This window comes from Camarhynchus parvulus, chromosome 10 (assembly GCF_901933205.1).
Source record: "Camarhynchus parvulus chromosome 10, STF_HiC, whole genome shotgun sequence".
NCBI classification, from domain to species: domain Eukaryota; kingdom Metazoa; phylum Chordata; class Aves; order Passeriformes; family Thraupidae; genus Camarhynchus; species Camarhynchus parvulus.
Window position 1 is genome coordinate 10,713,966 of NC_044580.1, and position 18,254 is coordinate 10,732,219.

At 42.5% G+C, this 18,254-nt stretch overlaps 1 protein-coding gene across 4 annotated transcripts in view; it reads right to left on the reverse strand.

Moving 5' to 3' along the window:
* Positions 1-1,262: 1,262 nt before the first annotated feature.
* HOMER2 (homer scaffold protein 2) overlaps positions 1,263-18,254 on the reverse strand; it is a 59,658-nt gene continuing 42,666 nt past the window's right edge. The window contains exons 4-10 of one of the 4 annotated variants that reach the window (XM_030955470.1): positions 16,346-16,438; positions 15,236-15,262; positions 14,953-15,137; positions 13,290-13,446; positions 11,050-11,160; positions 9,150-9,230; positions 1,263-8,098 (exon numbers count right to left, since the gene is read on the reverse strand). In XM_030955470.1, the coding sequence (XP_030811330.1) occupies positions 7,910-8,098; positions 9,150-9,230; positions 11,050-11,160; positions 13,290-13,446; positions 14,953-15,137; positions 15,236-15,262; positions 16,346-16,438 (843 nt within the window). In that variant the 3' untranslated portion in view covers positions 1,263-7,909. The remainder of the gene's footprint in view (positions 8,099-9,149; positions 9,231-11,049; positions 11,161-13,289; positions 13,447-14,952; positions 15,138-15,235; positions 15,263-16,345; positions 16,439-18,254) is intronic. The other 3 variants (XM_030955472.1, XM_030955471.1, XM_030955473.1) reach the window with 3 other exon arrangements.

Below are 18,254 nucleotides of genomic sequence, written 5' to 3' on the forward strand. Positions count from 1 at the left end.
TGTCTTTTCCAATGCTGTTGAAGGAATTCAAAGTGTCCAAAAGGAGTACATATTAAAGGGTAGTTTATTCATTTAGAGTCAAACATTTGATTTAAAGTTCACCTCATGTTTCCATCAGACCTCCCAAGGTGGCACATCACAGCTCAGCAGCTCAGTCAGGTAAAACACTTTTTAATGTCTGACTCTGGAAGGACACAGTCCATTGAGGAGGCTTCTGAGCTTTCTGACAGGAATCCAGTCAAATATGAAAATGAGAGGTTCACAGACAGCAGCAGCAGATATTGCTGCTGGCAGCATCACTCACCCCAGACCCCAGAGCAGGCTGTTTCTTTTGGAACCCCTGCTCACTTGCACCATGAACAGCTGGCAGGGAGCAGCCCTTCACACAAACCAGAGACTTTCTGATGCTAAAAATGTACCCTGGGCTTAATGAGGCAGACAGGATACAGAAGTGCCAGGTGTGGCTGCCACATGGAGGAGTGGGAATGTCCACTGTGGGACCACCAGCTCGCTAGGGACAGAATGGGGCTGGCTTCTGATAATTGTAGGTGATGGGATGTACTCACAGATACTTCTGTTCTACTAACACTCATAATTATGCAAATCCAAATAGACAAATGGAGGTGGTTTTTGCTAAGAATTAGAGACTGTTACTTGCACGTTACTGTGATGCACATAAGCTGGTTCTGTAGCTACTGGTTTGTAGTCCCTGGTTATTCAGAGACTGCAAGAATTTGCTGTACTGCTCGTCAGAACTATTGATGGCTCCTGGTAGAAAAGCTCTGACTAAAGGTCAGGGGCAGATGAGTTTCTTGCTCACCACAAAGCTGACATTTGCAGCCTTGTAGCCCAGAGTAACAAAGGAGAAGTTGCATCACTTACCGCAATCACAGGAGGGTTTTCAGTCCTGAGCATACCCCAAACAGGGCAACAAAAATGTCTTCCTGACAATAGGCTTCTCTCAGCACTCAATAAATCCATAATTTCATCTCCAAATATTTATAAATTCTACTTTTCCACCCTTGTAAGTACCACTGGTCCTGCACCCGCTCTGGCTGGGCTAATGGAACAAAGTGAAGCAAGACAAACATTTTAAAGCTCCGCCACTTGAAAAAGTGTTCTTGAAATTTCCAGGTCTTGATACCACACATATAGACCAAAATCACATTCTTCTGATCAAAGGACAGCATTCTATTGAGTTCAGACTTGCAGCCTGAAAGACATTAATTTTCTGAAGTCAATGAAGACAGTGAGACAAGAGATTTTACTTAAACTATATATTTTTACATAAAACAACTTTATGTTACAATAAAATCAGATAAAAATCACAAAGTTATATAATAAGTTCATAAAGAAAAAAATCAAGTTTTCATTTCATAGATATAAAACCCAGCATTTACTGCTACTAGGAGTCTAAATATTAACATTGACTGTCTATGGTCAATTTGAAAAAAGAAAAAAAAGAGGATAGTACTTTTCTACAGCAGACAAAATGAGGTAAGAGATGTTTTTACAATGATCCAACTGTAGTAAACACTTCAGTTTTCATTGAAACATATACTAAATATAATAAACCCAAATAAAAATATACATTTAGAGCACTGCAGTGTTTTCCCACAGTTGTATATTAACAAATTGTCATTCACTAAACTTTACCTGAAACAGTAAAAACAGGGTGTATGTTTAGTACTAAAACCTCATAATAACCTAAATATTTTGGTATAGCAGACCACACTAGTACACTCTCAGAACTTTCAACTACAAGGGATATATTCATGTTAAAAATGATGTGCTTTGTTTGTCATTCATGATGAGATTTATAGAATATTATGTTCATGATGACTATTAGGCAATTAAATGAAAACATCTAAATGCTGCAAAATACTCTTTTACTGAGCATAGCTTCCTCATCACATACCCAGGTTAATCAAAATCCTGCAAACTTAGAAGCCTAGTTCACAAATCTTACTTATCAGTCTTTTTAGCTAGTATATGGCTAAAATAATTATTGCTGACCAGTGTTAAAAAAACCAAACAAACCCAACCCAAACAAAAATACAATAGCAGACAATTTTTTGTCAAGTGCCTTTCTTCTATGTACCATTATTATTAGGTAACTAAATTAACTAACTTTCAAAATGTGCATATAAAATTTTTGGAAGTATAGGCACCTTCATCTGAAGATTGTATGTTCAGGCTACTCACTTAAAAAAAAAAAAAAAAAAAAAGAAAAAAAAAGAAAAAGAGCTAACATAAAACACAGTAGAAAATCAAAGGCTGGACATCCAACATCCCCCAGGGATGCAAGCAAAGCCCTCCTGGCCAGGACCAGCTCTGCCCACAGCCTGCAGGAGAGCCCTCCTTTGGGAAGCACCTTCATCACATTTATCATCCATCTCCTGACTCTGCTTCACTTATCATTTACTGCAGAGAATGGTATTCAAGATGTGCAAACTTCACGCCAGGTTTACATTCCAACAGTGAGCCTAAAGCCCTGCTGAGCTCCTGGGGCCTGGCACAGCATCCCTGGCCAGGCTCTGGGGGCTCTCTGGCTGTGTCTGGACTCACCTTGTGGCTGTGCATGGCTTTTCCTGACACACAGGTGCTTGTTGAGCACCATCCATGGAAAGAAAAACTACTTTAGGGTAGCTTTCTGTTTTTTTGCTAAATTATGCCCACAACCAGACCCTGCCAGCCCAGCCTGGGACTCCTTGCTGCCCCTCAGCCCCCAAAAGCTGTTCCTGCCCTCCTGCAAGGTCCCTGCTGAGGCCCTGTGGGACAGGAACAGCTTCTCCTATTTTTGGCTGGAAGTGCCTGACCATAACCAGACTGCACTGCTCTCCCAGCTGTGCTGCCCTTGCACCCTGCCACCCCCCTGTGATATGCTGAGGAATTCTGATATTTACAGGCCTGACAAGCCTGGAACTGCCTGGACAAAGGCAGGAGGGTGGTGGATCAGTGTGGCCATCCAGAGCTCGTGGGCAGAGCACATCTTTCACTGAAATCTCTGCTGAAATAATAGCAAAAAAAAAAAATTGCTGCTGCTGCTGCCTCCCCTTACACCCCTTCCCTTCAGATTTAGCCCTGGGCACACACTGAGCTGAGGGAGGCATTTCACCCTGACAGGGGTTTTATCTCTGTTAATCCATAGGCTCAGGAAGACAGCACTATACTCCTTATCAACCATTGATGCTTCGAAGAGTTTTGCCAAGATAACTCTTTGGAAGAGCCTAAGGAAGAGCTGAGAAACTCCCACCACTGCAAGGTGGTGACAGTAGCAGGGAATTTTCCTTCTGTCACTTATGGCGCAGCCAAAGGTGGCAAAAAATTAATAAGGAAGAGAAATGAAGACTTGGGGAAAAAAATAAACAGAACAGAGAAGAGAACAGAAATCTCTGGACAATTTGTGCCCTGCTGCCAGTGTTCCCAACAAGCCAATGAGCAGTCACTGGCCAGGGCAGGTGAGCTCCTGCCTGAGCACCATGAGTGCTTTGGCTGGTACCCTTGTAAGACAGTGTCAGGACAGCAGGCAGGACAGCAGAAACCTTTCCTGCTCACCTTCATTCAATGAGCAGCTTTAAAAAATTGTTCTCCCTAAATCACTCACATAAAAGCCAAATCAGGTGTTTGTCCAGGAAAAAAGATATTGTCTAAATAACATTTGTTTTCTGGCCACAGATGAACCCAGTGTAAAGCTGTTTTTAGAAAGTACATCTTTTGAATGCTTGGATACAGAAAAGGACAGGTGGTGCTGAATTTCTTAAAGAAAGACAGTTCTCTTCCAGTGAGCTCATTTAGTAAAGAAGACACCAATGTAGACAGAACACTGCAAAGTACTGCATTTGCTGAAAATGCACTTCTAGGCCAAACAGAACTACTTGCGAAGTTGAGTCAGAATTGGCAAAGAAAGATTCAGCCAACTAATAAACCCCAAAAAGGTTAATCTTCTTTATTCTGAGCTGTGCAACAAATTTCTACTTTTTCATTTTGAAATCATTTATTTCTAATATGAGACTAAGGTATTTTTCCAAAAAGTGACATGATATATCTAATGGAATATTCTTTCCCCTTCAAAATAACTCCATCCATTTTTTATGTCACTTTTGCTTTTATGTAATACAAGGTACATCTGTTTATTTCTCATTTTGTCAAAACCCCTCAAACCCTAGCATTATTCAGCAGCTCTAACACCACCTCAAAGAAGCATCACACCCAAAGGTCAGCAAGTCACACTCTGTCCTGGTGTCACAGGAGGCCAGCAGAGGTTTTTCCTGCTGGAGCTCCCAGGTTGAGATGCCAGGCAGGCAGGATGGAGTGTGGCAGGACCCTGGGGTGCAGCCGACAGAAACCCAGCTGGAAGCGCCAAGCACGTGTCCTTTGTCAAGGAAAGACCATGTAAGTGAGGTAGGAGAGATCCTGCCATAAAAACCAGTCCGAGGGAGAAACGTGTGTCCAGAAAAGAACTCGGAAAGGGAACTCAGAAAGGGAACTCAGAAAGGGAACTCGTGCCTGTACCCAAGGTGAGGCACAGCCCCCTGTAAATTGTAAATGTGCTCAGGCTGGGTGGGAGTGGAGCGCTGACCAAGGCATTGCTGACAGGCACAGGGAGACCAGGATTGGCCCAGCACTGTGTAACAAGTAAAACCAAGCTCTGCAGATCCTCTCTTGGACAGGGATGAGTATTTCTTGGCCCTGGCAGTGTTTAGGGCCGTCCCTAAGCAGGTGTCTGCCAGCTGAACTCAGGGTGCCCACAGGGACAGGCGAAATCCCAGCTGTGCACCAAAGGAGGGTCAGTGCACCCACAGCATGGTGTGTGCACGTCGGTGGGGGAAGGCTGGCTGCCCTGGGGCTCCCATCAGGACAGAGGAGGCATTTCAGTGCTGGATGAGCCTCAGAGGAGCAGTGGGGGGCTCTCAGTTTGGCACAGGGGTTAGTGCTGGGCCACCAGACAGCACCAAGGAAAATGCAGTGTGTGACACCACCCTGGGGTGGGGACAGGGACAGGGATGGGCCAGAGAGGGCAGCTGCAGTTGGTGCCCAAACACTCCTGAGACCATGCACTGCCATTCTTTTTTTTCTCTTGAAGAGGAAAAATCCAAGGAAAGAGATGGAAAGCTTAAGAGAGATGGAGTTTTGGGGAGTTTAAGTGATTATACGTAGAAGCTCTCAACTTACTGCTGTTGGGAAGGAAAAAGAAAGAAGGCAATTAAAAGAAGCCCTTGGAGGCTTGAAGGACAGAATTTCCCACAGCATAAAGCTGTGTACAGGCATCCCTAAGGACTCAAGATCAGAGCAATAGCAGATAAGTGATACACACATCTGGGGCAAGACAGAAGAGGCAGGGCAGGGATTTCTTTAAGGACACTCCATTGCTCCTCTGGTGGGCACTAAGCACCCAGAAGTAACTGCCTGTGACACAGCTATGCACTGGCCTAATGTGCCACCATCAAACTCCATCTGTTTAATCGATGCAATCCCATGGAAACACTTCTCTTGCAATTTAAGAGTGGCTTAATACATTCCTAATGAACTGGATCTGAGACAGACCTGACTAAAGTGGAAAACCAAGATCTGGATTAAACCAGATAATGTAATTTTTTCACAGACTCTTTTGCATCCTTTTGCCCAGCATCATGTTAAAAACAATTTATGTTAAAACAAACAGAGAAGCCCTAAGATCACTCAGCAGTAAAAGGAAGATAGGGCAGGGTCCTTGGTGCAAAAGCAATGAACCACTGGGAGGAGCAGGGCCCTCACTGCCAGTATTGCTTGCAGCTCTTAATTGTGTTATCCTGTGGCTCCCAGCTGATGCAGAGACCAAAAAGCAGCATGGGAGGAGAGGAGAAGCAGGATGAGCTGCCTGCTAGATTATGGTGTATATCTGACTTTCTATCAAATAAAAAGACTAAAAATGGAGACTACTTGTGCACAACCACACACTTGCTGACGTCATTTTCAATTTTGAGAAGTCTGATCTAACCCCACATTATGCAACTGTTGAATCTTCCATGCTGGCAAAGTCTAATTTCCACACGCCTACGTGCTATGTACCTGATTTTTATTTCTATTTTTAATTATCAACAGCCTAAATCAATTTTTTTAAAACAAGATGTAAATGGTCATAATGGTTACGAAAGGTCCTAGTTTTACATCCATTGTTTCAAAGGAGTAAAAGCAAAAATACTCAAAGTCCATTCTAAAAAACAGGCAATGAAGATAATGTAACAGTAAGAGATGAAATGAAAATTCGAGGGACTATTGCAGATCCTATCTCCACCTCGGGGATTATATATTCATCTGCAAAAAAGTATTCAATGCATGTTTCATCTACAACCCACCTTTCTTTTAAAGGTCACTTGAATAATCAGGACGTGCCAAAAAAAGGAAAAAGCCCTGAAATTCCAAGAAAAGCATGGCCATTTTATATCGGTCCCTGCTGGCAAGCACTAAAACAGTGCTTAGCTAAACTGTTGTCTGAATCAAGCAAATTACAATGTCATCTACACAGAAGTACTTTATTGAATTAATTAATTAATCAATTAATTAAACACTCTCAAAACAGGTTATGGAGAAAGAAGAGAAAGAAGCTCAAGGAAGTCCTTGGGGAAAGAACGCTGAAGAAGTCCTTGAGGAAAGAACAAGGCTTGGGCTGGATTCTCCTCTCTCACCCTTTTTACATCCCTGTCTGTGCTGAACTGAACTTCCTTCTCACTGAAGGCCAGGGTGAATGACCTTGAATTTCTCAACACACTCTTAGAGCTGCTGAATAATCAGTTCAAGAGTAAAAGAGCATTTCTGCCTCTGGGGTTGAGGGTTTTTTTTGGTACAACCTAACTTGGTGACTAATTCCTACCCTACTGCCAGAGAATGCAGAAATCCTAGGAAAGAAATTTAATTTCCCATGGCCATTGCCCTGCCAGTCTCTTGGGCAGAAATTTGCTTCTGAGCAACACCTTCCAGTAACCTGATGATGCTTTTCAGATCCATGTCTCCTTCCTCACTGCTGCAGATCAACAACAATCAAGTTGCACGCAGAGGGGCAGGAGCCCTGTACAAACCAGCAACAAATCCCTTTTCAAAATAAATATCTAGTCCCCAGACTCAGGGGGGCATTTTTCAGAGATGCACATAATGATGGAACCACATGGGTTCAAAACTGAAGGCCAGAGAGATGTGATGCTGCTAAGCAAGAGAAGCTGTTCTCACTGACTGGTGAGACACTGACTTCAAGAGCTGGAACTCATTTCTGCATTGTTGACTTTGTGCTCTATGGGTCCAGGCAAGCACACGAAACCTCCATCAGAGGTTATCTGAAATCCACTGCATTTTTTTGGCTGAATTGGGCCTGATTGACATGGTCCCTAAAGATCCTGGTATCTGTGAGAAGTGATTCTCCTGACTGCAGCTCATCACAGGCACATTTTACAAACTGCAGGGGCTCCAGCTAATCTCTCTGCTCCACCATGGAATAAAGTCAATTCTGCTAAGAGTGCTGATAGTCCAGACAAGAAAAAGACTTCTTTTCTGTTTCTATGGTTGCAACAGCCCTTAAGAAAGATATAAATTTCCCTGCAACAACTAACTGCATATTCATTTTAAGGTAGATCTAGTTCCAGATTCCTGAGACAGAACCCTCTACCTGTTCCCAACCCCACAAAGCCAGAGCAGCAATATAGAAAGTTTCTAATCTCAACAGAATTCAGTGAGCAGCATGATTGGTTTGGTAAATAAACAAACAAACAAAAAAAGAAACCCACCAAAAAAAACCCCACAGCAAATTTTCAGCCTCTATGTACAAAACCAATGCAAACAAGTGGAACATTCTAGTTATATTTTGTAAAACACACATTTGGGATCAACAAAACATCAAACATCCAGACCCTAGATTACAAAAAAGATCTATTGCCATCTAATTGTCAACCCCAAGTTTAGACAGTCCTTGTCGGAAATCATGTAATTCATCTATCTTCCCGTCTAGTACATCTAAAAAATTCTTTAATTCAGTTTTAAGGTTGGTCTGCCTGTGTTTGTTCTCTTCGACTTCTGTCCTTAGCGTTCTGACTTTCTCTTCAAGATCTTTGTTCTTTTTCTCAGCCGCCTTAAAGACAAAAGAGACAATAAGATGAATCATAGAGAAGAGGGATGAGCCGCATTTCATAAATTAAAGCAACAAATGGCAGCTGGGCTGTGAGAGTTTGCTCCAACTTCTGTAAACTGATTAACACAAGCACCTCTGAGAGCAACTGACAGGAGCGCGTCAGATTAAAAGCCCACACAGGAAAGGACACAGATTAACTGGAAAAGATGCTTTGCATCAGACTTTGTCATTTGGTTGATATCTTCAAATTCAGCTGGATTTAAACATGAACTGTGCATACATTTGTGTCATTGCTACAGCAGCAGAATTAGACACTGTGCCATCAATTACATACAGAATTATCTACGGTGGTTTAACCTTGAAAAACAAACTTGGGAAATACTGTCTGAGGAATAAAGTGGCTTTATTCAGCACTTTGGGATTTATTGGTATTTTTTTTTAATTCTACTTTGCCTGATGGCTTATTTATTGATTGGATTTTACCTCATTGATGAGACTGCTCATTTTTGTTCTCTTTTCATGTATTAAATTATTGCATTTCCACAAGACCTGACTGGAGGAGGCGATGCCCACAGTCCAGCTGCTGCCTGGGGCAGGGCTCCTGCCAGCACTGCTGGAAAGGGATGTCACAGCACAGGGACACATCCCCAGGTGAGCTTTCACCCTATGCTCATCTGCTTCTTTCCCCAAGCCTGCCCTGCTGCACTGCAGCAATCAGCCCCAGGTCTTGGGGAGCTGCTCCACACACATGGCAATGCTGCAGCCCCAGGAGCCCAGAGCAGCAGAAACATGGGATACAGCCTGGAATTGCAGGACATGGATGCTACATGATCCCAGGCAAACCAATTTCTGCAGTGGAGCTCTTTCATCACTCCTGTGCTGGGAATGGCACTGTGTATTTTGCATGTAATTAGCATTTTTTGGTTTTACAAACTGGACTTCTCTTGCCTTGAAACACTGAAGTCTGAATAGAGAAATGCATACAGCTACAAGGAAAAAAGTCAAGGAAAGGTACCAACTATTTTGAAACTAATTTCACTGCTAACTGTACCTGTAATTGTTCAGATACAGATTCACATTCTGACATGAGCTCTGGTATAATTTCACCCTGCTTTCGGAGCTCTTCCAGTTCCTTTGAAAACATAAAAGAAAAAATGTTAGTGCAAGCTTCAATTTAAAACATAATGAAAATCTGAAAAGATGGAATGGCTTTGCATATTTTATTGTATTCTGCACAGCATTTGGATGGAAAATAATCAAAATAACCGGCCTGCATTCCAAAATTGCTAATTTTATACAAGAATACATTTTTTCACTAAATTTTTTACTTTGCATTTCTAAAACAGGCAATGTAAACCCATCTCTTGCATGAATTCCATGAATTCTATTAATAAAATCTTAACCTAAACCATGTAACTATGCAAAAGATGTGTTAAACACCAGAGAAATCTGAATGGCTGTAATGCTACAAGCAATTTACAGATGGTAGCAAAGAGCAAATTAGACAATTTCAATGACATATGACAGCAAAAAAAAAAAAAGGCCAGTGGCTTTACCAGCTGCACATAGAGAGACATCATTACAGAACACAGGTGTAATGGGCTTTGCTCCATGGCACAGCTCTGAGAAGCACCACCTTCCCCCTCCCCCAAATCTGTATTTGGTTCTGGACTACCTGGACTTGTGCAAAGCATTTGACACTGCTCCCCACAGGAGCCTTGTCCAAAATCAGAGATGTGGATTTGGGGGAGGAACCACTTGGTGGACAAGCACCAGGAGGAAATCAGCAGCTGCTCTTACATGGCAATGCCATCAGCACACTTCATGTGGGTTTGGATTCCAGGCCATGAAAGATTACTTATGGGTAGTTTAGAGCTAATTGAGAACATGCTAATGTAAGCATGAATTTTTAAAACAAGTTAGTGTATTTTCAGTGTAAATGGAAGACAGGCTCATAAAATTCACAAGTCGATCAATTTCCTGGTTCATTTGGTACAGTAAAAATGTGAACCTTGAGGAGAATTCTAGGAGAGAATGAGGGCTGTTCTATATGCTACTGCCACAGAAAGGTTGGGAAGACAGCATTACAATTTCCTTTGAAATAAAGAGCTGAAAAACACTGTATTTATGACAGTGTATCAAAATCCATCTCCCTAAGCTATTTCCTTCCAGCACCACAAAACCCCTTTAACAGCAGAGCTTTTAAGAGCACCAGAGATTGCAGAGATGCTGTAATGGCACATGGCAAACTTTACTGCTTTTCCTCTTCAGCCAGCACAGAGCATTTGGTCAGTGTGACAATGCAAAAAAAGAGCTTCTCAGTGTTTTCCCCACTGTTCTGGGGTTCCCAGCCATCATCCTCCTTAGAAAAATTAACACCCTGTAATGTCAAAAATGTCAAACTGGGGTACTCTAGATAAATCTGAATTTCTCACTCCTGGCATTAGTCCTGAGAGCAGAGTGAGACCATAAACCAGCAAAGCTGTAAACTATGAGCCATCCAGAAAAGAAACAGAAATTGTTACACAAATGCCAAATTATTTTCTAAATGATGTCTTTTTAATGGCAAGCCTACAGGATGCCTACAGGAATTTTTGGCACAGGGAGAGTCAAATGAATGTGTTCTCACACACATCTGTCTGGCACTGGGCACCAAGGTTCACCACTGGCTCTTCTACAAGGACAAATGCTGTGTACATAAAAGCATCTTTTTTTCTAACCCCTGCCAAATTACAGTGTGCAGCCACAGCACACAAGACATCATGGAACTTGGATGGAGAAACACTACCAAACAAGAGACTGTACGTGGAAAACCTAGAAACAGGCAACACCCCAAGACGTCAGGCTGCCTCTGGTGGCAGGTGAGCCACTCCATAAATCTACACCCAAGGAGAGAAGCAGGCAGCCCCACTCAAACATGAAAATGCCATTTCTGTGTTCAGGGCACTCACCAGCTCTTTGTCCTGAAGTTCTGTTTCCAGCTCCTGGAGACGTCTACTCAACTGTGCATTTCTTTCCTTCTCTTTATTTATTTCATTGCACTGTTCCTCCAGTTCTTCAATCTTTAAGAAATGTCAGACATTACGTGAAATTTTTCAAATTTCTGAAAGTCTGGGGCAGAACACAGCTGATGAAATGGACATGGGATCTGTTTCCTAAATCACAGCATTTGATTCACTGCAACCAAATTATCACTTCTTTCCTTCAAAAGAGTCAATTTACACAGCCACTAGGAAACCCTGGGTCTGTATTTATTCTCTCTTACAGTCTCTCTTGTAAGTACTCAGGAATGCACAAAACACTGGGCTGCTAAAATAAGTGGAACTGGGGATAAAATCTGCACTTCACTCCTCTGAAGCCAACACAAGGCTACAAGGAATGGGTTTTCTTAACACATTAGGAGAAGAAATCTCTTGGGGGTTGCTTATTATTCTAGCTGGTGTATAAGGGCCACACATCAAAACTTTGGGGGCAGAACCAGTTCAGAGCAACATCTGCAGCTTTGTTCTCTCGCCCAGGGATGTGCTTTGCTCTCTCCAAAGCTCTTGCTGCCAGCTCTGGACTCAGCTCCCAGGAGATGCACTTCCCACAGGCCAATGGACCAGCTCATTAAAGTATGTACTTTAATTCTCAGCTCCATGTTGCTTTGGGATTATAACTTCCCTCATTTGAAGGTAGAGCAATATGCAAAAAACTCTGACCCAATTAATAAAGGAGAAGGAACTTCCCAGGGCACTGCAGTGGTGCAATGTGAGCACTGAGCAAGGAACCTACTTGGGGAAAACCTCAGAAAACCTCCCTGTACAGAGAAATTCAGCACATTATACAGCGAACACTGCTCACAGTCTGGTCACCAGCATGGGGACTTTGCAGAGGCAGTAAGGGCAGTGCTGTTTTAATAATCTCCTCTTTTCTAGTACAGCTACTGGGATGTGGCATGTGTTGATGAGAACAGCTTTTCCCTGAAACAGTACAGCAAGGGAAATAACTACCCTGCAAATGATGATATTTTCCCATAACACACCGTTCCAGTCCCTCACTTCTCCCCTATCCACACCAGACTGGATATAGGAACCCAAATCATGTAACAACTGATATTAATTTGTTAATGTAACATCAGTTAATACAGCTCTGGTTTGATCTCTGCATTTCCACTGAGCACCCATAAAACACCAGTGAATAAACAGTGAGTACTGGCCTCAGAAAAAGGGTGATATTCTACAAGGACTTTCAGTGCCAACAAACAACCCAAACCCCCTCCAACAGCAAAATACTACTTGCAGCCTACTGACACACAAGAAGAATGAAATTCCTTCCCTCTTCAAAAGCAAACACCAAACAAAAAATATCCTCACCAGACTGATACAATCTGATCTCTATTTCAAACGCCCCAGTGATCCATCTAAGCAGCAGGAAAAGGATCCAGTTTTTCCTAAAGCATTTAGGATGAATAGGGTGAAAATATCTCTGCAAAAGCAATGCTCATGGAAACCAGGATCCCCCATGCCCAGGATCCCCTGTGCCCATAGGGGCTGCTGCAGATAGCACAGCATTATCTGAGATGGCACTAATGACTACTCTAAACCTTCACAGATTTCTGAGTTGTTCTCTGCTGTAGCCATTGCTAACCCTGCATCTTATACAACTCAGAAATGTGCTCAGTAATGAAGGGGAAAGGCTTTTGATGATGCCTGTTGGCAAGTTTCTGCATGGGATGTGCCAGGTGTTAGTGCTGGAGGACCAAGCTCACAGGCCACAGTGCTGAGGACATAACTCACATCCTCACTGCCCTGCACACTGCTGGGATTTGCTTCTAATCCTGACTGGTTCCCAGGCTGGGTTCCTGTGGGTAGCCAGGCCACAACCTCATCTTCTGCTCGTCCATACCTGGCAGTATTTAAGTGAGCTTTGACAGGGATATGCAATAGCAGTCCCACTTTTAGAGCCTTGCTGACACCAAGCCTCCCAAATCCTGACTCAGGGAGCTTCAGGTGATGCAGCAGCTCCTCTGCTCCCTCCTGCCTGCTGTGTGCAGAGGGCAGCAGCTGCCTGAGCTCCCCATCCACCCCCCTCTCACAGGCCAGCTCCATCTGCCAGCACACACAGCGAGAAGCTGCAGAGACCCCAGAGCAGGAGCCCTGGCAGCAGCAGCTGGCTGGAGGGGCAGCTCTCCTGTGGGTTTGTTCTCTACCTTGCCCCTCAGCTGGTCGTTCTCCTCCTTGCAGGCTGAGAACTGCTTCTTCCAGTGCTCGATGCTGGCCGCTGACTCCTGCAGGGCCGTGGACAGCCGCGCGTTGCTCTCCCGCAGTGACTGCAGCTCCGTCTCCCACTTCTTCACGTTGGATGAACTGAGAAAAACAGGACACCATGAGGTGCTTTCACCTTGTGTCCCTGTGAGCTGTTGCTCTTTACCTGCCTGCACACTCCCCCACTGCGGTGTGTTCAGCATTAATTTGTTGCAATAGGAGCAAGAGCACTCAGATGTGTGGAATTGCCTTTAGCCATGACATTCCTAGGGAGAACAAAAGCCTTCATTCGACTGCCTCTGTCAAAACAAAGGGATCCACCAACCCCAGCAGCAGTGCTTGTGTCTGGAGCTAAAGCCCTGCTGTCAGAGCAGGCTGTAGGGTCCAGCTGCCCACCTGCACACAGGGGTCTCACCCTGGCAGGTCCCTGACACCCCCTGAGCTGTGTGGCTGCAGCACCTGGGGCTGGGCACCTGCAGCCCTGCAGCACAGCCACTCTGCACATCTGCAGATGGCACAGCAATTCCAAATGGAAGATTTCAGGGGGTTGACATGATCTATATTTGAATTTATTTTAATGCTGAGTCTTAACTATAAAAGTGTTACATAATGCTGCAGAATTAAACTACTCATTCCCCAAAGCTTTGAGCTGCAGCACAGAGCACAAGATTAGAGGGTGAACGGGAGGAAGGCTTTGAAACTCCCTGTGTGCTACTTGCTGCCTGCCTGTGGAGGTGTCTTCAGCAAGAGGAATGAGCTCACATTACTGTTTGAAGCAGGTTAAGCTACTGAAAAGTCAATAAAGAGAGAAGTAGTACTTCAAACATAATATATGCAACCTTGAATTGCTCACTGGATAATGCTGCTTACAGTGATGCTTTGTTTTTTAAATACTTTTTTAAGAGTAGCTTGATCTTGTTAGATTTTCCTTCCATTCACAGATACACATTCACATGCAAGAGGCAGACAAGGCAAGATCCCAATAGAGAATTACTCTATATTAATGTCGTAACTTTGCATATTGCAATGCCTGTATTTTCACTACAGCTGCAAATTACTCTTTTCAGCACTTCCAAATTATTTATCAAAGCAAATAGCAAAAAAATGTGATTTCAAGGGGCTCTGTCCACAATTTAGAAATATCCCCTAAGATTTCCAAGCACTCTGATGAAATTATACTTCTCACTTCAACTTTTTATGGTTGAGTTCATTCCCTTTCATAATTTTAAATATCCACATCTATTTTCATCAAAGTAAGTGTAGCAAACTCAAAGATTGGCTTCACATGTTATCAGCAGCAATTGCTCCCCTATGGCTTTAATGTTATTTCTGTAGTTCTAAAACTTCCTGAAAGAAGATGGTTACAATAGTTGGCATCAGCAGAATAAAAAAGGGCTTATTTCTTCACAAACTACATCAGGAATAAATGAAATGGGAAATATTTCTCAACTGGATACCAGGAGATACTTGCTAAAATCTGTTCATTCATCCATTCTGCAGCACCATTTCAAATTAATTACAACCTGAATAATTTCTGTTAATATCATTATCCATCAGATAATTACAGCACACTTTTCCAATGCAATTTAGGTTCTACAGGAACTTCACCTTTGGGCTAGAGCAAATTTTAATTTATCATTCTCAGATTTGAGATGTGCCTCAGCAGGGCCACCGTGCGATGCCTTCTCGTCGTCGGTGCCATTCACACTTGAAGCTCGGGTGGAAGAGGGTGTTTCACGTCCAGACTCCTGCAGCACAACACACAAACCAACACTGGGTGTCTCCTGCATCTCCTGCAAGACCACAACACCAATTTCTTTGTAATCTTGATCCCACACCACTTGGCTGAGACCTCGGCTCTGCTGGCAGAACAGTGGTAACACACACATACCCTTTTCATCTTGGCTGCAAAGCTGGTCTGTTTAAAAAGAATGAAAAAATTACAATGATACACAAATGGAAGTTTCAAGTGTTCAAAACTTTAAAAAAGTTTTTTTCCCCGATAAGGCTTGTGTTCTTCAAAAGTTGTTTGGTATTTTAAGATAATGAAACAATACAACACACAAAATACAACAAACAAACAAAAATAGTACTGTTTCTACAAAGACATACTATTCACACACTGCTTGGTGCTGACCACCAACAGAGAACAAACAAAGTGAACTACAAAGACCATGACAAAAGTCTTTACAAAATGTGTCCAAAGTCAGCCACTCAGATTGATATTTGTGGGCCCCACAAACGGGGGTGGCTGCAACACTAAAACCATCCAGCAGCTTTTCCTGATCATTCATCTGAATTCCTCTCTGATCAAAATCAGTCTAACCTTCCTCCAAACACTAGCCCAGGCCAGGAACACCTGCTGAGCAGGGCTCACTCTCACCTAAGCAATGCACATGAAAATACAGCCAGCCCTGCAGAGAGCCTGGGACAACACTCAGTTTCTCCAGTTTGCAGGAACCGAGACCTCGCTGGGCACTGGTGGCACCAGGATGCTCCCAGCAGAGGGTTCTGTGCAGATTTACAACACAGGCTTCTTCCAACACCCCTAAACCCCCCTGCTCCCACACCACAGCTGCCCAGGGAACACTGGACACAAAGTCAGGCAAAGCAAATGCCACAGCAGTGGGCTGGACAGATGACAAAGAAGGATATTGATGAATCTCATTTACTGTCTGCTGAAGCACTACACTGACTTCCCAGTGACTCAAACAGTGTTTAACAGTACAAATCAAAGGATGTATAGCTTTGCCAGTTATTAAAAAAGTTGTAACTGCTCAAGGACTGCTGAAAAAATTAGATTTAAATGAAAGTCAAGAGCATGGACGGATGAAAAATATTCCTGTGACAATGCTACTGTCCAGCAGCTGACAATTACCTTCAGCAATCTCCATTTTATATACTTTAAGCTGGCTGCCAGAAGCTGGCACAGTCCATTTGAAAATTTAACTTTAAATTATTTATCCTGTATGTGTACAGGTATTAAAGCTAAATTACAAACCTGTGAATGATTGCTTGAGGTTTCAATTTTCTCTTGAGATCTGTCTCTTGCAAGTTTGGCAGCTTCTTTTACTTCTTGGAACTTCTCTGCAAACTACAAAAAGCATGAAAGATATTTATCAACATGATTTATCATCTATTAAACCATTAAGATTGCTATCTTGCTATGGTATAGATGTCCAAAAGTGAACAACTAATTTTATTAATTTAGAATTTTTGGCAAGAAAAAACATTTTAATTCTTTGGAAGGATGGTTCTTCCAAGAGAAGCGTGGGTGTTTGTAAAAGAGGAACATCTCTACAACTCTGGCCAACCACACTAAAAGCCCATGGAGGAAAAGGAACTGTTGGTGTCTCCTGGTTTGATTGGGTTCTGTTTATTTCCTCCCCCTTCTCTGTTTCCCTTGTGTTGACAGTGTATTAAAGACAAAACTATTAGAGACATATGTTTGGATAAAAATAGTATCAATGTTTTCTGTTCCTAAGAGCAAGTGAATTCAATTAAAGAATGCAAATAAGTTCATCTGCAGGAGGTAAGCAAGGGATTATCAAGACACAGGAAAAAGGAGAAGAAGGTAGATCTCAATGTATGATGGAGTTGTACAAAAACACAGCTTTTCTGCTCTAATTTTCTTATTACTTTCAAAAATAAAGGTAGAAGACTTCAGATAAAGGCCTGGATGCTTCCTGTAAGAGGGATATATCCAACTGGGAGAGGTGAGGAAAGGAAAGATAAAGACGGAAGGTAAGAATCCCAACATCTGTGAGTTGCTGTAGGACATCTGCTCCAAAGCCAGCCTGGCATTTTTAAAATACAAGTATTATCACAGCCAGTCAGGGTTGCAGCGCTTCAAACACTTTAAACATTGTTTAAAATTTTAAGAGGATTTCAAAGATGGAAAAAAAGGTATAATACATAATTTGTTTTTAAAATTATGATGTATCCACTATAAAAATTGGTAACTTTATCTTTCAGCTAACACAGCTTGCCTGTATTTTTAGAAAGTTGAAATGCTAGAAAGGCAAGACATTTTAGAAGTAAAAATATAAACAGATGTATTTATTGCACAGTTTGTGACAAAAGATTGCCATTATACCCTTGGATAATTCAGAACATTTATGAAAAAAATGTAAATAAAAGCATGAAAAATCCATCCAAATTTACATTTGAAGAATAGAAAGAAACATCATCCACTTAGCAATCTTGCCTTCTAACTTCAGATTTACAGCAGGTATTTAGCATGCTCTCTCAGTAAAATTTGGACTGTAGAGACTGATTAAAGAAGATTAAACAAATCTTCTCCATTTGGTCTAAAAGAAACCTGGATTTACAGGTGTAACACACACAAATGGCAATTGCCAACACCCACACACACACACCATGGTTACACCCCAGGGAGGAGCCCATTCTGGCAGGTGAGTGATGCTGTGGGTGCACCCTGTGGTGTGTGGCAGGGCTGGGGGACGAGGATGGAGCTCTGGGATCAGCTCTCCTGCCCCAGAGCTGACATTGCACATGCAAGGAGCGTGCCCTGGGATGGCAGCACTTCCAGCTGATGGCACTGCAGTCACCACACGCACAAATGCCTTGATTGCCTCTCCAGCACTCCACAGATCGTTAGGAACAACCACATTGCATTCGTGCCTTTAGTGATTTAACTCTTAACTTTACACAAAGCATCTCTCCCGCTGTGACAGAGCAGCTATAACCAGCTGATTATTTCTAAAATATTATATCAACAGTAAGTTCTACATTTGTGTTTCTTGTGGATAGTGTAAGGCTGTTTTGAGTCTGTCTTTTATAATAAATCTTTCTCTTTTATGATAAATCTCTTCATCTTATGTATGAAAAATTTATGAGGGTTCTTCATGGACGATACGAAATATGAACAGACAAAAAGAATTGGAAGT